This window comes from Pistacia vera, unplaced genomic scaffold, assembly GCF_008641045.1.
Source record: "Pistacia vera cultivar Batoury unplaced genomic scaffold, PisVer_v2 Contig628, whole genome shotgun sequence".
Lineage (NCBI taxonomy): Eukaryota > Viridiplantae > Streptophyta > Magnoliopsida > Sapindales > Anacardiaceae > Pistacia > Pistacia vera.
In genome coordinates this window covers 439,379-457,563 of record NW_022196477.1, presented here as the reverse complement: position 1 = coordinate 457,563, position 18,185 = coordinate 439,379, and the positions used below count along the sequence as shown (strand labels likewise).

At 34.7% G+C, this 18,185-nt stretch overlaps 3 protein-coding genes across 4 annotated transcripts; 2 read left to right on the top strand and 1 right to left on the bottom strand.

Annotated features, from left to right (window-relative positions):
* Positions 1–339: 339 nt before the first annotated feature.
* Positions 340–5,795, bottom strand: LOC116111168 (28 kDa heat- and acid-stable phosphoprotein-like). Its single transcript, XM_031397372.1, has 8 exons — positions 5,560–5,795; positions 5,080–5,117; positions 3,965–4,027; positions 3,763–3,846; positions 3,634–3,668; positions 2,558–2,643; positions 903–968; positions 340–691 (listed from the first exon to the last, which is right to left on the bottom strand). Exons 1-8 carry the CDS (start codon positions 5,624–5,626, stop codon positions 657–659), a joined length of 474 nt encoding a protein of 157 aa, XP_031253232.1. The 5' UTR covers positions 5,627–5,795; the 3' UTR covers positions 340–656.
* Positions 5,796–8,995: 3,200 nt separating this feature from the next.
* LOC116111166 (RNA exonuclease 4) lies at positions 8,996–12,494 on the top strand. 2 transcript variants are annotated; one of them, XM_031397369.1, is made up of 9 exons: positions 8,996–9,223; positions 9,300–9,378; positions 9,485–9,554; positions 9,985–10,066; positions 10,815–10,923; positions 11,238–11,326; positions 11,408–11,472; positions 11,559–11,637; positions 11,909–12,494. In XM_031397369.1, the coding sequence occupies exons 1-9, from the start codon at positions 9,137–9,139 to the stop codon at positions 12,077–12,079; spliced, it is 831 nt and encodes a 276-aa protein (XP_031253229.1). In that variant the 5' UTR covers positions 8,996–9,136; the 3' UTR covers positions 12,080–12,494. The 2 variants fall into 2 exon arrangements, with proteins under 2 accessions (XP_031253229.1, XP_031253228.1); XM_031397368.1 differs by having other exon boundaries at positions 11,556–11,637.
* Positions 12,495–13,391: 897 nt separating this feature from the next.
* On the top strand, positions 13,392–18,143 carry LOC116111156 (protein SAWADEE HOMEODOMAIN HOMOLOG 2). Its single transcript, XM_031397354.1, has 9 exons — positions 13,392–13,698; positions 14,987–15,072; positions 15,160–15,205; positions 15,283–15,472; positions 15,698–15,773; positions 15,896–15,947; positions 16,586–16,729; positions 16,849–16,968; positions 17,159–18,143. Exons 1-9 carry the CDS (start codon positions 13,645–13,647, stop codon positions 17,528–17,530), a joined length of 1,140 nt encoding a protein of 379 aa, XP_031253214.1. The 5' UTR covers positions 13,392–13,644; the 3' UTR covers positions 17,531–18,143.
* The last annotated feature ends 42 nt before the right edge of the window (positions 18,144–18,185 follow it).

Below are 18,185 nucleotides of genomic sequence, written 5' to 3'. Positions count from 1 at the left end.
CAGTAATACAAAAGCTCTAGGTACAGGGAATCGCTGAATTACCAGCTCAATAACGTTGCAGGACCAACTCGGATAATTGAATTCGTATCTAAGTAGTACACCATACTTAAGATCTCAAATCTACAGATAGATACTAACTTGATATTAACGTTACTGAGACGGTAACATAATAGATCACATCTAACAAATCGCTGCCTTAATGGTATCCGAAATAGTACAAAGTGATGATAAAATTATTCGGAGAGGTTTCCCAGCAACCCAAGACAGAATCATTTACCAGATGGAACTTTTTGCAGAGGCAAAAGACATATATCAGAATAATGAAATGAACAAGAAACGTATAAGCCCATGAAAGGATCTTTCTTTGCCTATTAAACTAAACAGAACCTTAATTTTTCACTTAGACAATGTTCTACGTTTACATGATTTAGACTTATGATCATACGTTGGTACAACAGAGTTCACTTGATACTAGCATAAAATTTCAGATGCCCCAAAAGAAAATAAACATATATAATTTCTGAAGAGAGTGAAATCTACCAGATGTTTTCTTTTTATTTTCCCTCTTGTTCCACAGGAGTTTAAGTATACAAACACCAAGGTCATTCACTCAATAAAGTAAACGGAATATGAAATATTAGCCTCTCTGGAACTCATCACTTGCGAGCTTCAACTTTTTTCTGCTCTTTGGCTGACAAAACAAATGATTTCAAGTTAGCTTCACAGGAAAAAAACAGTTTTATGGATTCGAAATTAACCATATCCAATTTCTGCTCCATATTCTGGAGCTTCCCATTGAAAAGACTTGTAAAGTATAATCAGACGGCAGAGGAAGCATCACAAAGTGATGCAAAAAGAGGCAAACATTAAAAGTTGATAAATTGCAAAATTGGATATCATACCAGCCTTCTCTTCCTCTCGCTTCTTTGCAGCCTCTGCCCTTTGTTGACGTATTAGGGCTAAGCGCTCTACAAGAACAATATAAATAATCAAAAAAATTAGAAGATAACTGCAACGAAGGGTGAATGCATAAGATATACAAGAAATAATATCATAGATATCAACGGGCAACTTTTTGTGGAGTAAGAAAGAGGAAAAATATTAGGTCAACTGACTACCAGGATCAGAAAAGTTAGGAAATGTATACAGTAGACGTGATACAGACAGAAACTAATTGACACATACAGAGGAAAAAAGATGATCTTACAGTGAGAAAGAGTCGAGGTAGTGTTCTAAGAATGAAAATGTGTTCATTAATAATGATGCAATGAATTTTAAGTTGCATTTGTTTAAAACGGGATCTTCTAAGATAGTGCTGGTAAACACCAAAAGACAAAAATTCAATCAAACTCTTTTGTATTGAAAATTGTAAAATTGTCTTTAGTGTTTATCAGTTCCATCTAATGGAAATTTATATTTTAAAAAAATGCGTCAAGCATGTGTTGTTTGTGTGTGTGTGTATTTAGGAAAGCCTCCTCTCTCATGATACAACAATTCAATTTTTATCTCTACTCATTTCATCCAATACACCCACAAAATCTCAAGAACTTTTGCCTAGCCTCCTGAAGTCCAAATGTAATTCCCAACTTTCACATTTTAACAATCTCCCTCAAATGGATCAACCTCCAACATGAAGAATTTCCATCAAGTGCCATGCCAGAAGCTCAAGCCCTAGACTTCAATACCAGAAGCTACAATAGCTGAAAACATTTGCTTTTAATAAACTGATTATGCAAATGGAATTCAGCCAGTCTAAGAAGTTTGCTACTGTACACACTCCTTTGCCCTGTTTTCTATTATGCACCTCTTATGCTTCAGTAAACTTTCCTCTGTCAAAAAGGACGATCAAACAGTGAACAGCATCAAGAATTACAACAAGGCAATAACTCTCCTACCGATAGAAGCAGATGCTCTAACAGCAGTAACCAAAAACTACAAGTGATTATTAGGCAACTCAAACTTGCAGTGCTGGAGACAATTTACAATAAGAAGCATGATGATGAGGGACACAGCATGATTATATTTCAACAGGACGTAATCTACTGTCCACCCAAACCACAACAAAATGAAAACTAGCTGGTTTCAACTTGTGTACACTCACATGTCCCAGTTACTAAAAACAAAGATCAATAAAAAATGAGTTGTGCTATGGACAGTCGCGCCTGCAACAGTTGCTGCACAGTTCTTTGACATGTGTCCCAAAAAAATAAAATTTTAATTTATTAAATTATTATTTAATTTTTTTAAAGGGCAAGGTGTCGAGAGATGTGCAGCGACTGTCCCAGACTTGACTGTTGCTAGCACAACTCATAAAACATTTATCATTGCTCATTATCAGCACATACAAAATCACATAGATTCAACTTTAGCTATAGCAAAGGTGTGCGTTAAGTTTGGCTAACCATCAAAAAGAAGCAAAAAAACATACCAGTAAGAAAGGAAAAGTCATATGCCATTACATTTTGGGGCATAATCTCATTCTATAATTAACCTTTGCATCTTAAATTTCAATGAACAGTCTGAAAAGAAAAGTAATGCATTGACAAGATCCAATTACCCAAATCTTTTCTTGCTTGTTCAGTTTTTCCTTGTTCCTGCAACCTCATATATCGCTCATGAGCTTTTTGCTTCTCTATCTCCTCTCTGCAAACAGATGTAATGAAAATGAGAAAAAAACAGAACCCTCACCTAAAAACTTACTTGCTTCATACAACATATATAACTGGAAATAGCAATATCATCCTGAATACATAAGATGCTTAGGATTCTCAACTATTTTGAGACAGAGCTTATGAGTAACATCAACAAGTTTAAACCAGAATATAATCCAAAAACATTCAATTTGTCTAGTCCTTAGAAAGAGAATAGTATTAACTGCAACTCAGTAACATTAAATACCATAAAAACTGATGCAAGAGATTTTGGCATAATAATTGAGTCAGATTAACACCATACACAGATGAATACGACAACTGATTGGAAATTGTTTGGAATAAGACCATGCTAGTTCACTATCAAGATGGAACAAGCCTCTTCCATGCTTGGGTGGTGATCCATAATGATTCATAAAATCATACATCAAGGATTAAAGAAATTCCATTTACTCAAACTATATCCTAATCTGACAAGGTAAACAATTTAAAATTGTAAATTCTAGCTCTAATTCTTCATTTAAGCTACTTTACATTATCTTTTCTCAGACAAAGCATCATAATTATAAAAATCATGGCTAACAGATTAAACTGCATAAATTAAAGAGTGAAACCATATTTATGAAGTTTGAAATTTTGGTTTGACTTATTAAAAAAAAATAAAAAAATTCAACCACTTGAGGCAAGTAATATGCATTTTAAAAACTTAAAAGTGCATTTTCTATGTGTAGTATCAATCAAAAAGCAAACATGAAAAATCTGAAAAATCTGCTAGCACTGCCTCAGCACCCTGAGCAAGGCCCTGAACCATGTCATACTGATATAAGCCTAACAACGGGACCAGATGCGTTTTCAAAAGCTCTAATAATGTAGCAAGCTATCCCACTGTCAATTACTGCCTCGTAAACAACATAGTTTTTTTATTATGGATGTAGTAAAAAACAGCTTATACTGATTTGAAATAGAATTAAGAAGTACAAACCTTTCACGTCTCGAGAGTTCAGTTGTTCTCCCCATCTGGAAAATAGAATTTTGGTTACTCAAGGCAGATTGACATCTAAGAAAACAAGACTGAAAAACTGTAGGATAAGATTTGAGCATTAAAACTTACATCAGCATCTTTAGCCTTCACATTCTTTGATTTTGCCAAATTAGGATTCTCAATCTCAATAATTCCCTGAGTGCCTTTCTTCTTCTGCCAACAGTAAGACCGATTCAACGATTAGAGAATGACATTTTCAAAAGAAAGACACTTCAACTGGAATCAACTGATCCACCAAAAGAAAAATGTTCTTGCAAAATAAACTGCTCACCTCCTGTTCGTCTTCTACCTCCTCTTCAGACTCTTCCTCCTCCTCCTCTACTTCAGCCTCTTCCTGATATAACAAAAGAAAATATATCCTTCCTCATGTATTCAAATCAGAGGAACAGATGCACACACATACAATCAAATTTTCTTTTCCCTTTCCTTTTTTCCTTTTATTATTTATGATTTTGTTGGGGGGCGGGGGTGGGGCACAGCCATTAGAAAAGTAACAGACTAGAGTTTGAAGAATAAAACCACCAGAATGCCAAAGTAACAGATTATCCCAAGATATCATTGCCCAGATTTTCATTTTTTTTTTTTTTTTTAATTCAAAATGGTATATATAAAAAATGAAACTAATCCCCTTCATCACCTCCTATTCCAATCTTTAGTAACAAGAAACAAAGGACACATAATACCATGCCATTCCTTGATTTCAACCCAACAAACAAAAATCATCACTGAGATACTTCTCCACATCCATGTCATAGCAACTAGCTCTAACAAAATGTTTTTTTCTTTCACAGCGATTTATTTATAAGTAGTATACTGAGTATCATCATATTCACTTATATTACAAAAGTCACCAGAGAGCCAAAGCTTCAGCCATTGACCTGAACCTTTCAAATTCAGATTCAATCAGAGAGTCTGTGATTTCCAATAGGATACAGATAGTTTCCTCCTCCTAAAATTAGCATTATGCATACTGGTCACATTAATGGTTGGCCATGTAGGGGATTAGATTATCAGCAACTACAAAATCTGAATGAAAGAAATGTTTCAAAAAGAAATGTTTCAAATAATTTAGTTGGGACCATCATCAAACATGATAATGGAGTTCAATGCCCATTCTTATTTCCCAGCACCGAGTTTCTCTGGGGAGTGAAATGAAAATATCACATAAATTACGAGATTGCTTTATGCATCAGAATCCCATCAAACATGTTTTCAAACTATTAACACTGGCTAGAAATAATCACTACAAACCAATATAACAGCCAATTCAAAAAGCTTCTAAGCAAGCAAGAAATAAGAATGTTCCCAGAAACAATCAAACAAATGCAAATGGAATTCAAGACCACAATACTAGCTGCAAGAAGGAAAAAGGCAAAAAACGCAAACCTGTTTAAAAGTACGTGGACGAGCAGAAGTACCAGCAACTGCAACCATTCAATTCAAACACAAAGCACACAAAGTCAGCTTCTTTCTCGGTAAAATAAAAATAAAAATGAAGCATATTCATAATTCATCTAAAAGAAGCATAATCATCTAACTTGAGCTTGAGCTTTCTTTCAAAAAGCAAGCTTGAACAATCACCGAAATAAAAACTTTTAACCCTAAATTCTCATTCCTTAAAAAAAATGAACTACCAAATAATTCACAAAATATCCCCAAATTTCTAATTTCTAATCAGAATAATATTAAAAGATATAAATGTCAAAAATAAAATGAAAACGATTCCAACAACACAAGTAGATCTACTAAGAACCGATTATAACAACCAAATTCAGAGAGAATGAAAACGACCCACGATTGGAAACCTACTGTAGATCTAATATTACACCAAAAACAAACAAATAGAAAAGGAGAGAGGGGCAGTACGGAGCTCTTCGGGAGTTGAGAAGTGGCGGTGGCCGGTGGGCTTTCCCTTGAACTTTCCTCTTCCCATTTTCTGATACAAAAACGACGACGGAGAAGATGAGAAGAAGAAGAAGAAGAAGAAGAAGAAGAGAAGATTGGTTTTGTTTGGATTCTAGGTTCCGCTTCTCCTCACTGATTTTTTGAATCTATGTGGTGTTACTGAAGTTCGTTTTATTAGGTTGATTTTGTAGCGGAAAGGAGTATCACTGCGTTACCTTCACGCGACTATTAAGCGAGTTGTTCCGCCGTATAAGTATGCTTTTTTAGCCTTTGTAAAAGCACTTTTTAATAAGACATTCCTTGCATAAATATTTTTATTGATGTTATATAATAAATGTAAAATAATTTTAACTATTTAAAATGATTTTCTAATAAGATTTTTTTTTTTTTTTTTTTTTAGGTAACCGGATGTTAGGTCATTTATATCATCTTAACTAATCTTTGAGACTAAAAATTGACAATCAGATAAATTTTTTAGCAAATACTTCTATCAACCTATGACTTTTTAAAGAATCTCTTTTTATTCTTTCTCCATCTAATGATAAAATATTTAGATGTATATATGGTTTGAATAATTATCAAATTATTCTAATAAGAATTTATCAATAATTTTATAAAAGTGTTATGAGAGTTTTGTAAAATTAGGTCGGGAAACAACATCAACTTCAATTCCATGAAGGGCATGGCCCTCCACGATGAAATGTAAATGATTCTGTCGTCAAATTTTATCCATTATTACTCCACTTTTCCCTTTAAAGGATATATAAATAAAGAATATTGTGTATCATTGGGGCTAAAAATCTTGAAAGCATGAAGGGTTTGAAGCGACCCCCATTAATTATAAATTATTACTATTTGGCGTTTAAGATATGCCATTTTCATTCTAATTTGTTTTGATTAGGCAAAAAAAAAAAAAAAACAAAAATTATACCTAAATATGAATTCTCTTTTGAGCTCATTTGAAATATTGAAATTTCAAAATCTTCTCATTATATTTATATATTTAACTTGATTAATTTTGTATATTAAAACCCTTTTGGTAAATTTATTAAAAAAGATAAATACTTTTCCCCCCCAAATATAGCCTAATACACTTTTTCATACACGACTTTTAAAATACCAATTATACTCACAAAACATAATTCTTAGTAAATTTCGTCTTGAAAGGGCAAATAGTCAAGTTTATGAGAGTAAAGGCAATGGTCTTGGTTAGTTGTTTGTTTGCGCAATCAAGCTCTTTTCCGGCAACCTCGTCATTGGAGATTACTCCCAACACCACCATTCCCTCCACCGACACATCTTCTCCAATCCCAATGCTTTGCTCATCGAACGTCATGCCCCTTTCCTAGGTTTTGGGTTGTTTGTTTGATTGATGAAGTGGGATTGACCCCATTCGATGTTTGGTTGATGGAGATGATAAAGGAGGCTGTTAGGAGTGTTTTCTAGCTGCGGTGTGGTTGATTTCTGGTCACCAACACCCCCAAAGCTCCACCTTTCCCCGTTTTCCCCTTGCACACAACATGTTGACAAAAGGTCGAGCTCAACTCAACACTCCTAGCGACGCACGCAACAAGGCGACCATCTGCCCAACAAAAACAACCACAAGATTGACCTAATTGGCGAGCAAGGCAACAGAGAGACGATTCGGGCAAGCTTTCACTTTTTGGTGAGATGCCAAGCCTCACAGGCAGAGAGAGGGCAGTGGTTGGGGATTTTTACGAGCAGGTGCTGGGCACCCAAAAAAACCGATGGACGACAAAGGGAGTAGGGAAAGCCTATTGGATGGTGTTTTTGAAAGGGGGTGAAGGGGTTCCAATGGTGGTGAAGGGTGAATTTTTGTGTGCAATCTACGAAACAAGCCTAAAGATCGTGTTTGTCGGAAAAAATGGACATTTTTTGGAGATTAGAGGGTGAAAATGGGTCAGGTGATTCTTTGGTGTAATTTTGTCTTCACAATGAAAATCACGTAATTAACGGAAATTGTTAACGAATGTAATGTTTGGATAGTAAAGTGATATTTTAAATGTTCGTGGGTGAAAATGTCATTAGACCATTATTTGGGTGGAAAAGTCTTTACTCCTAAAAAACTTGTATATTTTTTTTACCAATAACTAGAGTTAAGTATAACTACTTTTTCCAACCCACAAAAAAGCTTATACACTTTCCTACCCTCAAACTTTTAAAATACCCCTTACTACCTAACTATTATGTCTCACTCTGTTTGGATGGAAACAGTTATTTCATGAAAATACCCTTTTTCTTTCTCTAATCAAACTTCGAAAACCCTAGGGTGGGGCAGCTTCAATCGCCGTGATTGGTGAGCAAACAGAGTTGAGAATGTGGACTTTTGGAGAGGAAGATTAGGGAGTCGATTGGTGGTGACAGGGACGATTTCAATGACGAAATCGACTGGTAAACACACACGTTGATGTTGGCAGGTTGAGCTGGGTGCAACAATAAATCGAATAGGTGTGGTGACTTTGGGACAGTGAGATTGGAGTGATCTGGGAGAGAACAGTGGCAAAAAAAAAAAAAAACACAACACCAGCACAACTAATCAAAACCCACCAATCGAGCACCAAAAACCCAGCAATTTGTGGAGGAAACCACTGCAAATCGCGACTATCCCACGAAGGAAAGAGTTGGACATGGGCGGCTAACGGCGAGCACACAGGGTTAGAGGACGGGTGGGTTTTGAAGAGCAGAGGGTGGGGAATCGGGTAGTAGTTGCAGGGGGCGTTTTGGGTGACTGAATCAATCGAAAAAAGGTCGAAAAGATAGGAAATCACGTAAAAACTCAGGCTACAATTTTCGGCGATGGGCAGGTGCATCAAGCTCGAGTTGAACGAATTAAGGGTAAGAGAGGCTCAGAGAAGAGGATGGAGGAGACGGTGAGTTTTAGGGTGGATTTTTGACATCGAAAATGAACGAAAATCTAGCTTGAAGAGTCAGTCGTGTGAATGGAGGTGGTGAAATGGTGAGTGATGACAGCAAACGGAGGCTTGGGCTTTGTAGAGGAGGTGATGAGGATTCTGTAGGTGGTCTTAAAAGTGATTTTGGACACCAAGATCAGTAAAAAAAAATGGCAAAAACTACCGACTATGACATTGCTAACATGCGTCGTCCCTTTTTTCTCTTCTTTTCTAGTGGCCAAAATGTTTGTTGACTATTCTATCCTTACTTATAATGAATTTTTGACTATTTTACCCTTCATCACATTGTGTATTACTAACAAAATTGTTTTTTGGGTATTAAAATAGTGTTTTAAAAGTTTGAGGGTGGAAAAATATCATTAAATTTTTTTGTTGGGTGGGAAAAAGCCGTTAACTCCAAATAACTACATTTTCTATAAGCTTACTCTCATAAAGTCCTCTTCTATGAGTCCCACTGGACTGGAATAAGCCCTCTCGAGCCAACCTAATAGTGATAGGCAAATTTCTTAGATCGTTCGTACTTACTACTTAGAAAGGTGAACGACATCGTTGGCTGCAGAGGTTTTTCTCCCGACAGCGGCACTGAAGAAGAAGAAACAACGGAGATGGAGAGTGAACGCAATAATAAGAAGAGGAAGAAAAGCCCTAAAACCCACTTACAGCTCAACCCCAACTGGGCTCAACTTCAACTAGTAACTCTCTTTCTTTATCCAACTTCATTTCCAATCTCTCTTTATCTTTATTTCAATTTATTTATTTGTTTTGCAGAAGCTGAAAAGCAATGGCTTTAACAAGTTTTCGAAACCCACAAAAGACCCGGAGTCAGAAACCCAAAACTCAATCTTAGGTAACACGACGGACACTGCTTGAACGTCGCCGTATTTTTGAATAGTATGCTTTGGCTTTGGTGTTTCTAAATTTGGATTTTTTCTTAACTGTTTTTTAATGTGTAGGTAAACGTAAAGATAGACCGGAGGCAGAGTCTAAGCTCAATCCTCTGACTCCAATTAATGATGATTTCAGGTACTTCTTTAAGTGGAACTCGCATATCAAGTCATCTTTGCATATATATTAAACTACATAGCGAATCTTTATATTGTTGCTTTTTTAGTCGAAAAAAAAATTAATGAATGTGTTGTGTGATTTTATTGATGATGCGATACAGACTGTCCCAATTAGTGGTCTTTTCGGTTGAGCAGGCTTTGAATTGTAGTTTATGATGATAAAACAAATTAGTATTAGTTAATGGAAAGGGGTGGAGTGTATGTGAAACCAGGGAGTTAGTAAGTTCAAGTTTGAAACTTTCGACAATTGGGTATTGAGAAGAAAGTTTGTTTTGTGGTTAACGTTTAAGAATTATAAGGCCATCTTGAGCTAGAATGACATGATGTTGTATATTATGATTTCCTTCCTTTGACTGTAAATGCAGATTAACTAATTAACAATTTGACAGTTTAACAGATGTGGTGGCTATGGATTGTGAAATGGTTGGTATCAGTCAGGGAAATAAAAGTGCTCTTGGAAGAGTTACGCTGGTATTTATTAATTCCCCTCTTGACATTACTTAATTGTTTGCCTTTGTATTATCTGTATAACATTCGGTATTGTGACCTATTATCTCATACCTAATTGACTATGGATTGATATGTATTCACATATGTTGATTATGTCATTAAGAATATGTAATAAACATATTTTCTGGTCCCTGTTTGGTGTACAGTGTCTATTTTTTGCTTAGAAAGATATTAGATCATGGTATTTATAATTTTTTGTTTGACATTAATCAAAATTTTATTTTCTCAAATGTTGGCATTATATTGAGAGCTACTAGTTGTCACTGCCTATACAACTCAGTTTAAAAATCACTTTTACCTGCTCAAGTCTTTTCCAAGTATGTTTCTTCTGCCTTGAGAGACAGAAATTGAGTTGGTTGAATGATTTGACTATTATACATGGTACTGAATGAGAATAAAATGAAAGTAAAGAAATTAAACAAATTCATCTCCTTGAAAGAAAAGTTTTTAAAGAAAGAAATATGATCTACCTAAAATTCAAAACTCTAGAACAAAATGATTGTAATATGTATATATGGTTGTGTAAAAAGTATATATATCATCTCAAACACAATGATTGTAATTGTTGATAAAATTGTGTGTTCAAGATGATATAGACAATAGAATTAGATCTCTGTTTATGAATTTGAAGGTTTTATTTTCAAATGTGAAATTACTTATAAATGTTTGTGGAAGACGTTATTTATTGACCTACTTAAATTAATGGCAGGTAAATAAGTGGGGAAATGTCTTGTATGATGAGTTCGTCCGTCCAGTTGAACGTGTTGTTGATTTTCGTACAAAAATTAGTGGTATTCGACCTAGAGACTTGAGGAAAGGTAAACTATTATCTTTGCTTTAGCTGTCTCTCTTGTTTATCTTTGTTTTATCTTTCTCTTTAACTTACTTTTATACTTAAGAGCATTATGTGTTTAGTTGGCCATTTGCAGTTTGCTAACTAGTGATTTACCTGAAATACACTTTGTTATGTGCTAGTCTCCCGTTCTTAATGACCTATTTTTCGCAAAGATACTTCTTAAAATGGAAACTCTAGTTGTAATTAGATGATAGGAGCCTGTGCTATAAGTATTATTTAAGGACATTATAATGAACACCTAATGAACATTTTGTGTATGCTTTTATGTATCTGCAGCAAAGGATTTTCGAATTGTTCAAAAGAAAGTGGCAGAGTTGGTTGAAGGAAGGATTCTTGTTGGCCATGCTTTGCACAATGATTTTAAGGTTTTACTTATCCAGTTTTTAATTTTCTTGGTTGTGTGAAGTTGAAATCAGGATTTTTGATATGAGTTTTCTTTTGGACAGGCATTACTATTAACTCATCCCAAGGAGGACTTGCGAGATACCTCAGAGTATCTACCCTTCCTAAAGTACTGGTTTCTTCTCTGGTTACGTTGGGACTAATTCTTATTCATACTTTACAATGTGTTCTAATAATGTGTGGTTGGTGAAGCAGGGAAGGCCGCAGAAAATCTCTCCGGCATCTTGCATCTGAGTTTCTTGGTGTTGAAATCCAAAACGGGGAGCACTGTCCGGTGAGTTTTGATTCTATTACTTCTATGAGGTTCATTTCGAATTCATACCATTATTTCATAGAATAACTACAGCAACAGCAGTACATTTGCGTCATGTACTTTTTATGCATTGGTTCTCTTTCTCCTGGAAACTTGTATCTTATCTATTTTTTTTATCGGTAAATGTTAGTACATCTCTTCCATTCTCTTTCATTTTTCAGGGGTTTTTTTTTTTTTGCGCATTCAAACTGTGATAATAATCTTGTCTAAACTGTTGTATATTTGCTTTCAGGTAGAAGATGCTCGTGCTGCGATGATGCTTTATCTTAAAAACAGAAAACAATGGGAGAAGAGCACTAAGGATCAGATAAGGCTTCAACAGAAGCAGATGAAACGCAAGCCTAAAAGGAAACCAAAGAAGAAAGAAGCTGTAAATGTTGACTATGCTGCAACTGCATCCTAGTTGTACCTTTGCCCAATTTTTTGGTTAAAGTTCTGGAAGCTACCAATTCCGGTCAGTCAAAGCAGGTCCAGCTACGCAGTGATTCGCAGATAAGTAGCAATCAACCAGTCGAGGAAAGAAGAGATCTATCAACAGGTAGTTTTCTTTGAACATGATAATTATATGATTTGTTTTGGTCATTGCCGGAAGGAACTTGATTAATGTATTCCATACTACAAAATTCCTCACCGATATAGGTTATGGATTTAGCTGTGCTTTATTTTTTCCTTTCTTTTGGAGAGACTGTTAAAGCAAAGAATAGGATTTGTAAGATAACTCTCCCGTGTTCTTTTATTGCTTTTGTATCCAGCGGCAATGGAATGAGAATTAAGCAAAATTTCCCATGAATGATGGAGTATCCAAAGGGGATTCAAGTTTTGATCAAATTGATTTTACTTTTGATAGTCAATTTTATGAATTTTTAATTACTTTTTGTTTTGACGATTTTATATTTATATGTTATTGAGTAATGATGTTAATTTGAAAATAAATAATAAATTGTCCACAAATTGACATCATGTAGAATAAAATTAATAAATTGGCTAAATTTAAGTTAATAATGCGTGGACAATATAGAAAGATAATTTTTTTATGAAAACACCTTTGAGTGACCAAGTGGTTCGATAGAGATTCTTACATGGATTATTTAAAAGATTTTGAGTTCAAATCTATCTTTGGGTGTTAATAGAGATAGTCATTAGAGTTTTTATCAATCGGTAATTCTTAGGTTTTGGAGTATTAATTGAGGTGCGCGCGTAAGCTAGTTAGACATATGCAAATATAAAGAAAAAAATAATAATAATAATAAATAAATAAAAAATTATGAAAACATAATGGATTTTCGGGATATATGAATTATGAGACTTTTCAGGATTCTAAAGAATATTTTTCTTTAAAAGTAAAAAACTGATAATTTATTACTTTTCAAGGCCTTCAAGATCACTGCGTGGAATATTATGTACTTTTCTTATACTCATCCAATATATATCTTTTTTTTCGAAAAGGAAATTAGATAGCCCAAGGGTAAGAGAGGAAACAGAGAAAATATATATTTTAAATTTAAAATCATAATAAAAATAGATATGAATTTAGAGAAAAATATATTTTCAAAACCATGATAAATGCTCTAAATAAAATAACTAAGACATAAATCTAGTAGTAAAATATAATAAAAGATAAATAAAGGAAGAAACCCTCTCTCACCAGAAAACCTGAAAGGCATATTTGAAAATTAATAAAAATTAATGTGGTGAGATTAAAGAGTTATAGACAAGGGCATCCTTTTTTCAGATCACCTGAGAGACAGAGAGAGAGTTGAGTCTGAGTCTGAGGCTGTCTGATTCGCCTTTTCAAAGACAAAATTCAAAACCCCACACACACGAACGACGCAACACAAACCCACCCACTTGGCTTTCTTTCGGTTTAACAACTCAAACATAAATAAACTCACTTCACTGATACTCTTACTTATTTCAATTTTTATTCACTTTCTCATTCTGCTCTTCTTTCGTTTTCCGTTTTAACTCATGGGTCGACCCCCGAGTAATGGAGGCCCCGCCTTCCGCTTTACTCAGACTGAGGTATGTTCTTCTTCTTCAAATTTTCCCTCCATATATTTTTTGTTTGTATTTCAATCTCTGAATGTGTGTAACTGCTTTGAAATTTATATTTAGAGTTCAGAATGTTAACTGGGTCGATTAGTTATTATGTTTTATCCGTTTCTGTTTCTGGGTTTTTATTTTTTATTTTTTTGGGCTATATGTGATGCACGAATGTGTATTTTTTCTTGTGAAAAAGAGAGGAAATGTAATTTATGATTTATGGTTGAAAGTATTAGACGTGTTAGTGGGATTTTGGGTTTTGTATGATTGATTTTCTGGATTTTGATTTTGTTTTGTGTGATTTGTTTCGAAAATTGCATTTTATTCTGTAAAATAGCTTAGATGATGCTTCAGATTGATTGGTTTCTTATTTTGTGGATTTTATCAGTGTTTAATGCTGGTCTTTTTGTTATTTAATTTTTATATCTGGGTTTATTGTGCTTTATTTCCCACTTCTGAAGTCATGTAGCTAAAGTTGAAGATGAAAATGAGAAAAAGGATATTTGAGAATACGCCTTTGTTGTGGATTTGTTTCTTGTGAACTTAAATCTTAAATTGAAGCTAGAAACACTTGTTTGATGATTGTAGTTTTTTCGAAGGTTGGTATCGACTTTGGAAAGCAGTTGCTAGGAACAAAAATTTAAATGAAGAATTCGCACCATTGTTGTTTCCTTTTTTTGTTGTATCGTACATGTCAGATCTAGAAGGCACCCTACTTGTTCGTAAACTGAATTGTTTTGATTGGTTCAGTTTAACTTTTAGTTCATTTGTCTTCTGATATTTACTTTAGATGATTCTTAAGATTCTTGACATTAATGGCTTAATCCTTTTTGTCTTCATGACTTCATCCTTTGTCGCACATGGCCTTGGTTGTGAATTCATTATTCTAATGTGGATTTCCATGCTTTGAGAGCCTTCTAGGGTTTCTACTTGATATACGTATAATTACTAATTCATTCCATGTATGATTCAGAATCTTTAGAAGTCTATTTAGGTATACGTTGCGTCTCAAAAATTAAATGGTTGTGCTTATCAATGGGTCACCTGTGGTTGTTAGTGTGCAATGCAAATGGATGATAATGAATTTCTATGTTTAAGTTGCAGAATGTATATGTTACATATTTGATCTGGGCTTTTATTGTTTGAGCATATATCAATTGGAGAACTATCTTTCAAGACATAAAATAGAAACCAATTTTGTTGCCTTTAAGGCTTTTAATAAACTTATTTCTCCCAATGATAAGCTGCATAATTGTCTCATTATAAGGTCGCGGAGATGGAAGGTATTTTGCAAGATCACCACAATGCAATGCCATCTCGGGAAGTTCTTGTAGCTCTTTCAGAGAAGTTCAGGTGTACCTTATTTCTGTATAGAGTTTAACATATTGTTTTGTTCTCTTTATTCAATTGGAATTGACATTATTAAATTTTGTATTGTAGTGAGTCCCCGGAAAGGAAGGGAAAGATCATAGTGCAAATGAAGCAGGTAAGACTATTATATTGCAGTTATGAACAGCAAAGAACAATTTAGAATCAATTCTTAATGTGGGCGGTGTATTATAGGTTTGGAATTGGTTCCAAAATAGGCGGTATGCAATAAGGGCAAAAACAGGTAAAGCTCCTGGAAAGTTAAATGTAACACCTTTGCCACGTGAGGATCCTACTCCAGTGAGAAATGTTCCTCAACCTGTAGCTGCTCCAATTCCTGCTCCTGTGCCTGCTTCCATGCCTGCTTCTGTGCCTGCTCCTTCAGGTAGAATGTGTCTGTTCTATCATTTAAGTTTTGGATCACTTCTTGCCTTTATCTTTTTCTAAGGTTTATTGTATTATAAACTTTTTACCTTTGAACTTATTTGTTGTTCAAGTATGGTATGCCTGGTATTCATTTTTAATTGAGCCTTGTTTCCTAAACTAAAGTTGCCACATAGTAGATTGTGTTCATCCCCATTGCTTATGCAATTTTATATCTTTTGGCCAGTTGCTACTGCAGGGAGAGTGGCATCAGAAAATGCTTTTATGGAATTTGAAGCTAAATCTGCAAGGGATGGTGCATGGTAAGTCTATCCTGCCTGCTTAGTTGTTTTTTGTGTATTCTCTCATCCAATTTGATAGTTATCAAACTTTGGGAGGAACTTGTCCTCTTCAATCAGTCTAATTACTTTGCTTCTCTACTCAGGTATGATGTTGCAACCTTTCTAGCCCATAGAAATTTAGAGGCAAGCGAACCGGTAAATTTTTGAGCTTGTAGCGCTGCATTTGTGAACACAGTCAAATTTATAATAATGGAGTTATTTATACCTGTTTTTCGTAGACTCTTACTTATTTTAATTATTGTTTTTTCTCTTATTTGTCCATTTATCCGTTCACATTCTCTATTTAATTATTGAAATGTTGATTAGATGCTCTTTTTCTTTTTTTTTAATTTAATTGTTATGATAATTTTCTTTTAAATAAAATTTTGTTATGTGATTGTAGTTTGCATGACTTAGAATTTTTCCAAAATCTATCATCTCAATTATAGATCCCTTTTTATGTGAGAAAGATTGGTATATGCTGGATAAGTACACGTATATTTCTTGGTTCTTTTCCACTGTTGCTAAGGCATAGAATGAACCATCAAATAATCCTCTCTGAGATTTCCAAAAATAAAATTGATATGAACATGAAGTCTTGAGCCAGAATACCTTTTTTAACTTGAGTCATTCATCAGATGCTGCTCTGAATTTATATAAAAATTCGGAAATTGGTGGACTTTTTGTGACTTCTAACACTGACATGGTAATAAAAGTTGTTTCAAATATCAGATATAGCCTTCTGCCTTTCTGCTTTTCTGATGTTAATGTTGAAATATTACTGGCTATTTCAGGAGGTACAGGTTAGGTTTGCCGGTTTTGGACCAGAGGAGGATGAGTGGGTTAACATAAAAAAGCATGTCAGGCAACGTTCTCTCCCATGCGAAGCATCTGAATGTGTTGCTGTTCTTCCTGGAGATCTCATACTCTGTTTTCAGGTCAGAAATTCTACTTGTGAAAGCAATTACAAGAGTATTTGTTCTCCTTCCCTTAGAGAAGTTACTTATAATTGGGTCTTCTTGTTAACTTCTTTAGCAAATGCTCTTATGATTTTCAGGAAGGAAAAGATCAGGCTCTATATTTTGATGCTCATGTACTTGATGCACAACGACGAAGGCATGATGTGAGAGGCTGCCGCTGTAGGTTTTTGGTGCGCTATGATCATGATCAGTCTGAGGTTTTAAGTTGTTTCTCTCTCTCTCTTTTCCCCTTTTTATCTTTAGCAAGTATATGTTTCATAATATTTTGGTGGCACTGACCGTATTAAGCTGTATTTTTTGGCCTGTCACAGGCAGGGAAATAGAAGAAAACAATTTAGCTTTCTAACAGTTTGGGGATTTTTTTTTTTTAATTTATTTCATTCCCAGGAAATTGTGCCTCTTAGAAAAGTTTGCCGTCGGCCTGAAACTGATTATAGGTTGCAACAACTTCATGCTATGAATGATTCAGGATCTGCAGACCAGCAGAAAAGTAGTTTGGATATTTCCACAGCTGGTGCTCCTAGGGTTATATGTTCCTCTGCCGAAATGATGCAGAAGCAGGGCATTGTAAATGTAGCCCCAGCGGCTGCCCCAGTATCTTTTGCTAATGTATCTGTGGCCACCCAAAGTACAATTATGGAACCCAAAAGTGCTGGAGGTAGCAGTGGTATAAATGTCAGCAACCCTGTTTTTCCATCTAGTGCTGTTTGTGCCACCGTTACAACTGCTACTCCTGGCGGCTCTGGTGGAAAAATGTAAGAAAAAGTTGTAGGTTTATTTGACAGTTCTGTCATTTTCTTTTCTTAAATGATTACAAAGAATTTTCATTTTTAGATGAGTAATATTCTGGTTAGGGTAACCTTTTGTTCAATTTATACCACTTTTTTTTTTTTCTCAACACATGACAAATGGGTAGTTTTGGTCGTGGGGTTTTGCCGGTTTGGTGATGCGGTGTTAGGTTATGCGATTTCTGCAATTTGGAATGTTAAACTTGCCACCTGGATCATCAAACCTACATTTTGAAACGTTATAACGCATATGGTTGCAAATTTCATATTTCAGATGACCAAAAATCTCATACTTGTGTGCCCCTGTGAGTGCCAGGAAGTGTATAAGGAAAAGGGAAATTTTGTATCTGAAGGACATGACCAACAGCAAATTGTGATGATGACTGAGACTAAAAATTTTTATTTTCTTACTTTTTTCATGGACATTGTAATTGTACTCTGCAGTCGAATGGACAAATATTGTGGATGTTCTAACTTACACAGGATAAAGAAATGAAAAGATTGAGATGAGAAGGCAGCCTTTTTAACTGCAATTTTTTTTTTTACTGCCTCCCATTTGTATTTCTTATTGCAGAGTTATTTAAAGCTTAAAGAAATCCTTCTCTGGTTGTGTATATTTTGTAACG

Excerpts from the sequence above, each read along its gene's own strand:
- LOC116111156 (XM_031397354.1), top strand. The coding sequence starts at position 13,645 with ATGGGTCGACCCCCGAGTAATGGAGGCCCCGCCTTCCGCTTTACTCAG. Across the intron at positions 15,206-15,282 it reads TCATAGTGCAAATGAAGCAG|GTTTGGAATTGGTTCCAAAA; the intron begins GTAAGACTATTA and ends GGTGTATTATAG. Across the intron at positions 16,969-17,158 it reads ATGATCATGATCAGTCTGAG|GAAATTGTGCCTCTTAGAAA; the intron begins GTTTTAAGTTGT and ends TTTCATTCCCAG.
- LOC116111166 (XM_031397368.1), top strand. The coding sequence starts at position 9,137 with ATGGAGAGTGAACGCAATAATAAGAAGAGGAAGAAAAGCCCTAAAACC. Across the intron at positions 10,067-10,814 it reads CTCTTGGAAGAGTTACGCTG|GTAAATAAGTGGGGAAATGT; the intron begins GTATTTATTAAT and ends AATTAATGGCAG. Across the intron at positions 11,473-11,555 it reads GAGTATCTACCCTTCCTAAA|CAGGGAAGGCCGCAGAAAAT; the intron begins GTACTGGTTTCT and ends TGGTTGGTGAAG.
- LOC116111168 (XM_031397372.1), bottom strand. The coding sequence starts at position 5,626 with ATGGGAAGAGGAAAGTTCAAGGGAAAGCCCACCGGCCACCGCCACTTC. Across the intron at positions 3,669-3,762 it reads TGAAGGCTAAAGATGCTGAT|ATGGGGAGAACAACTGAACT; the intron begins GTAAGTTTTAAT and ends TCTATTTTCCAG. Across the intron at positions 2,644-3,633 it reads GAACTCTCGAGACGTGAAAG|AGAGGAGATAGAGAAGCAAA; the intron begins GTTTGTACTTCT and ends ATCTGTTTGCAG.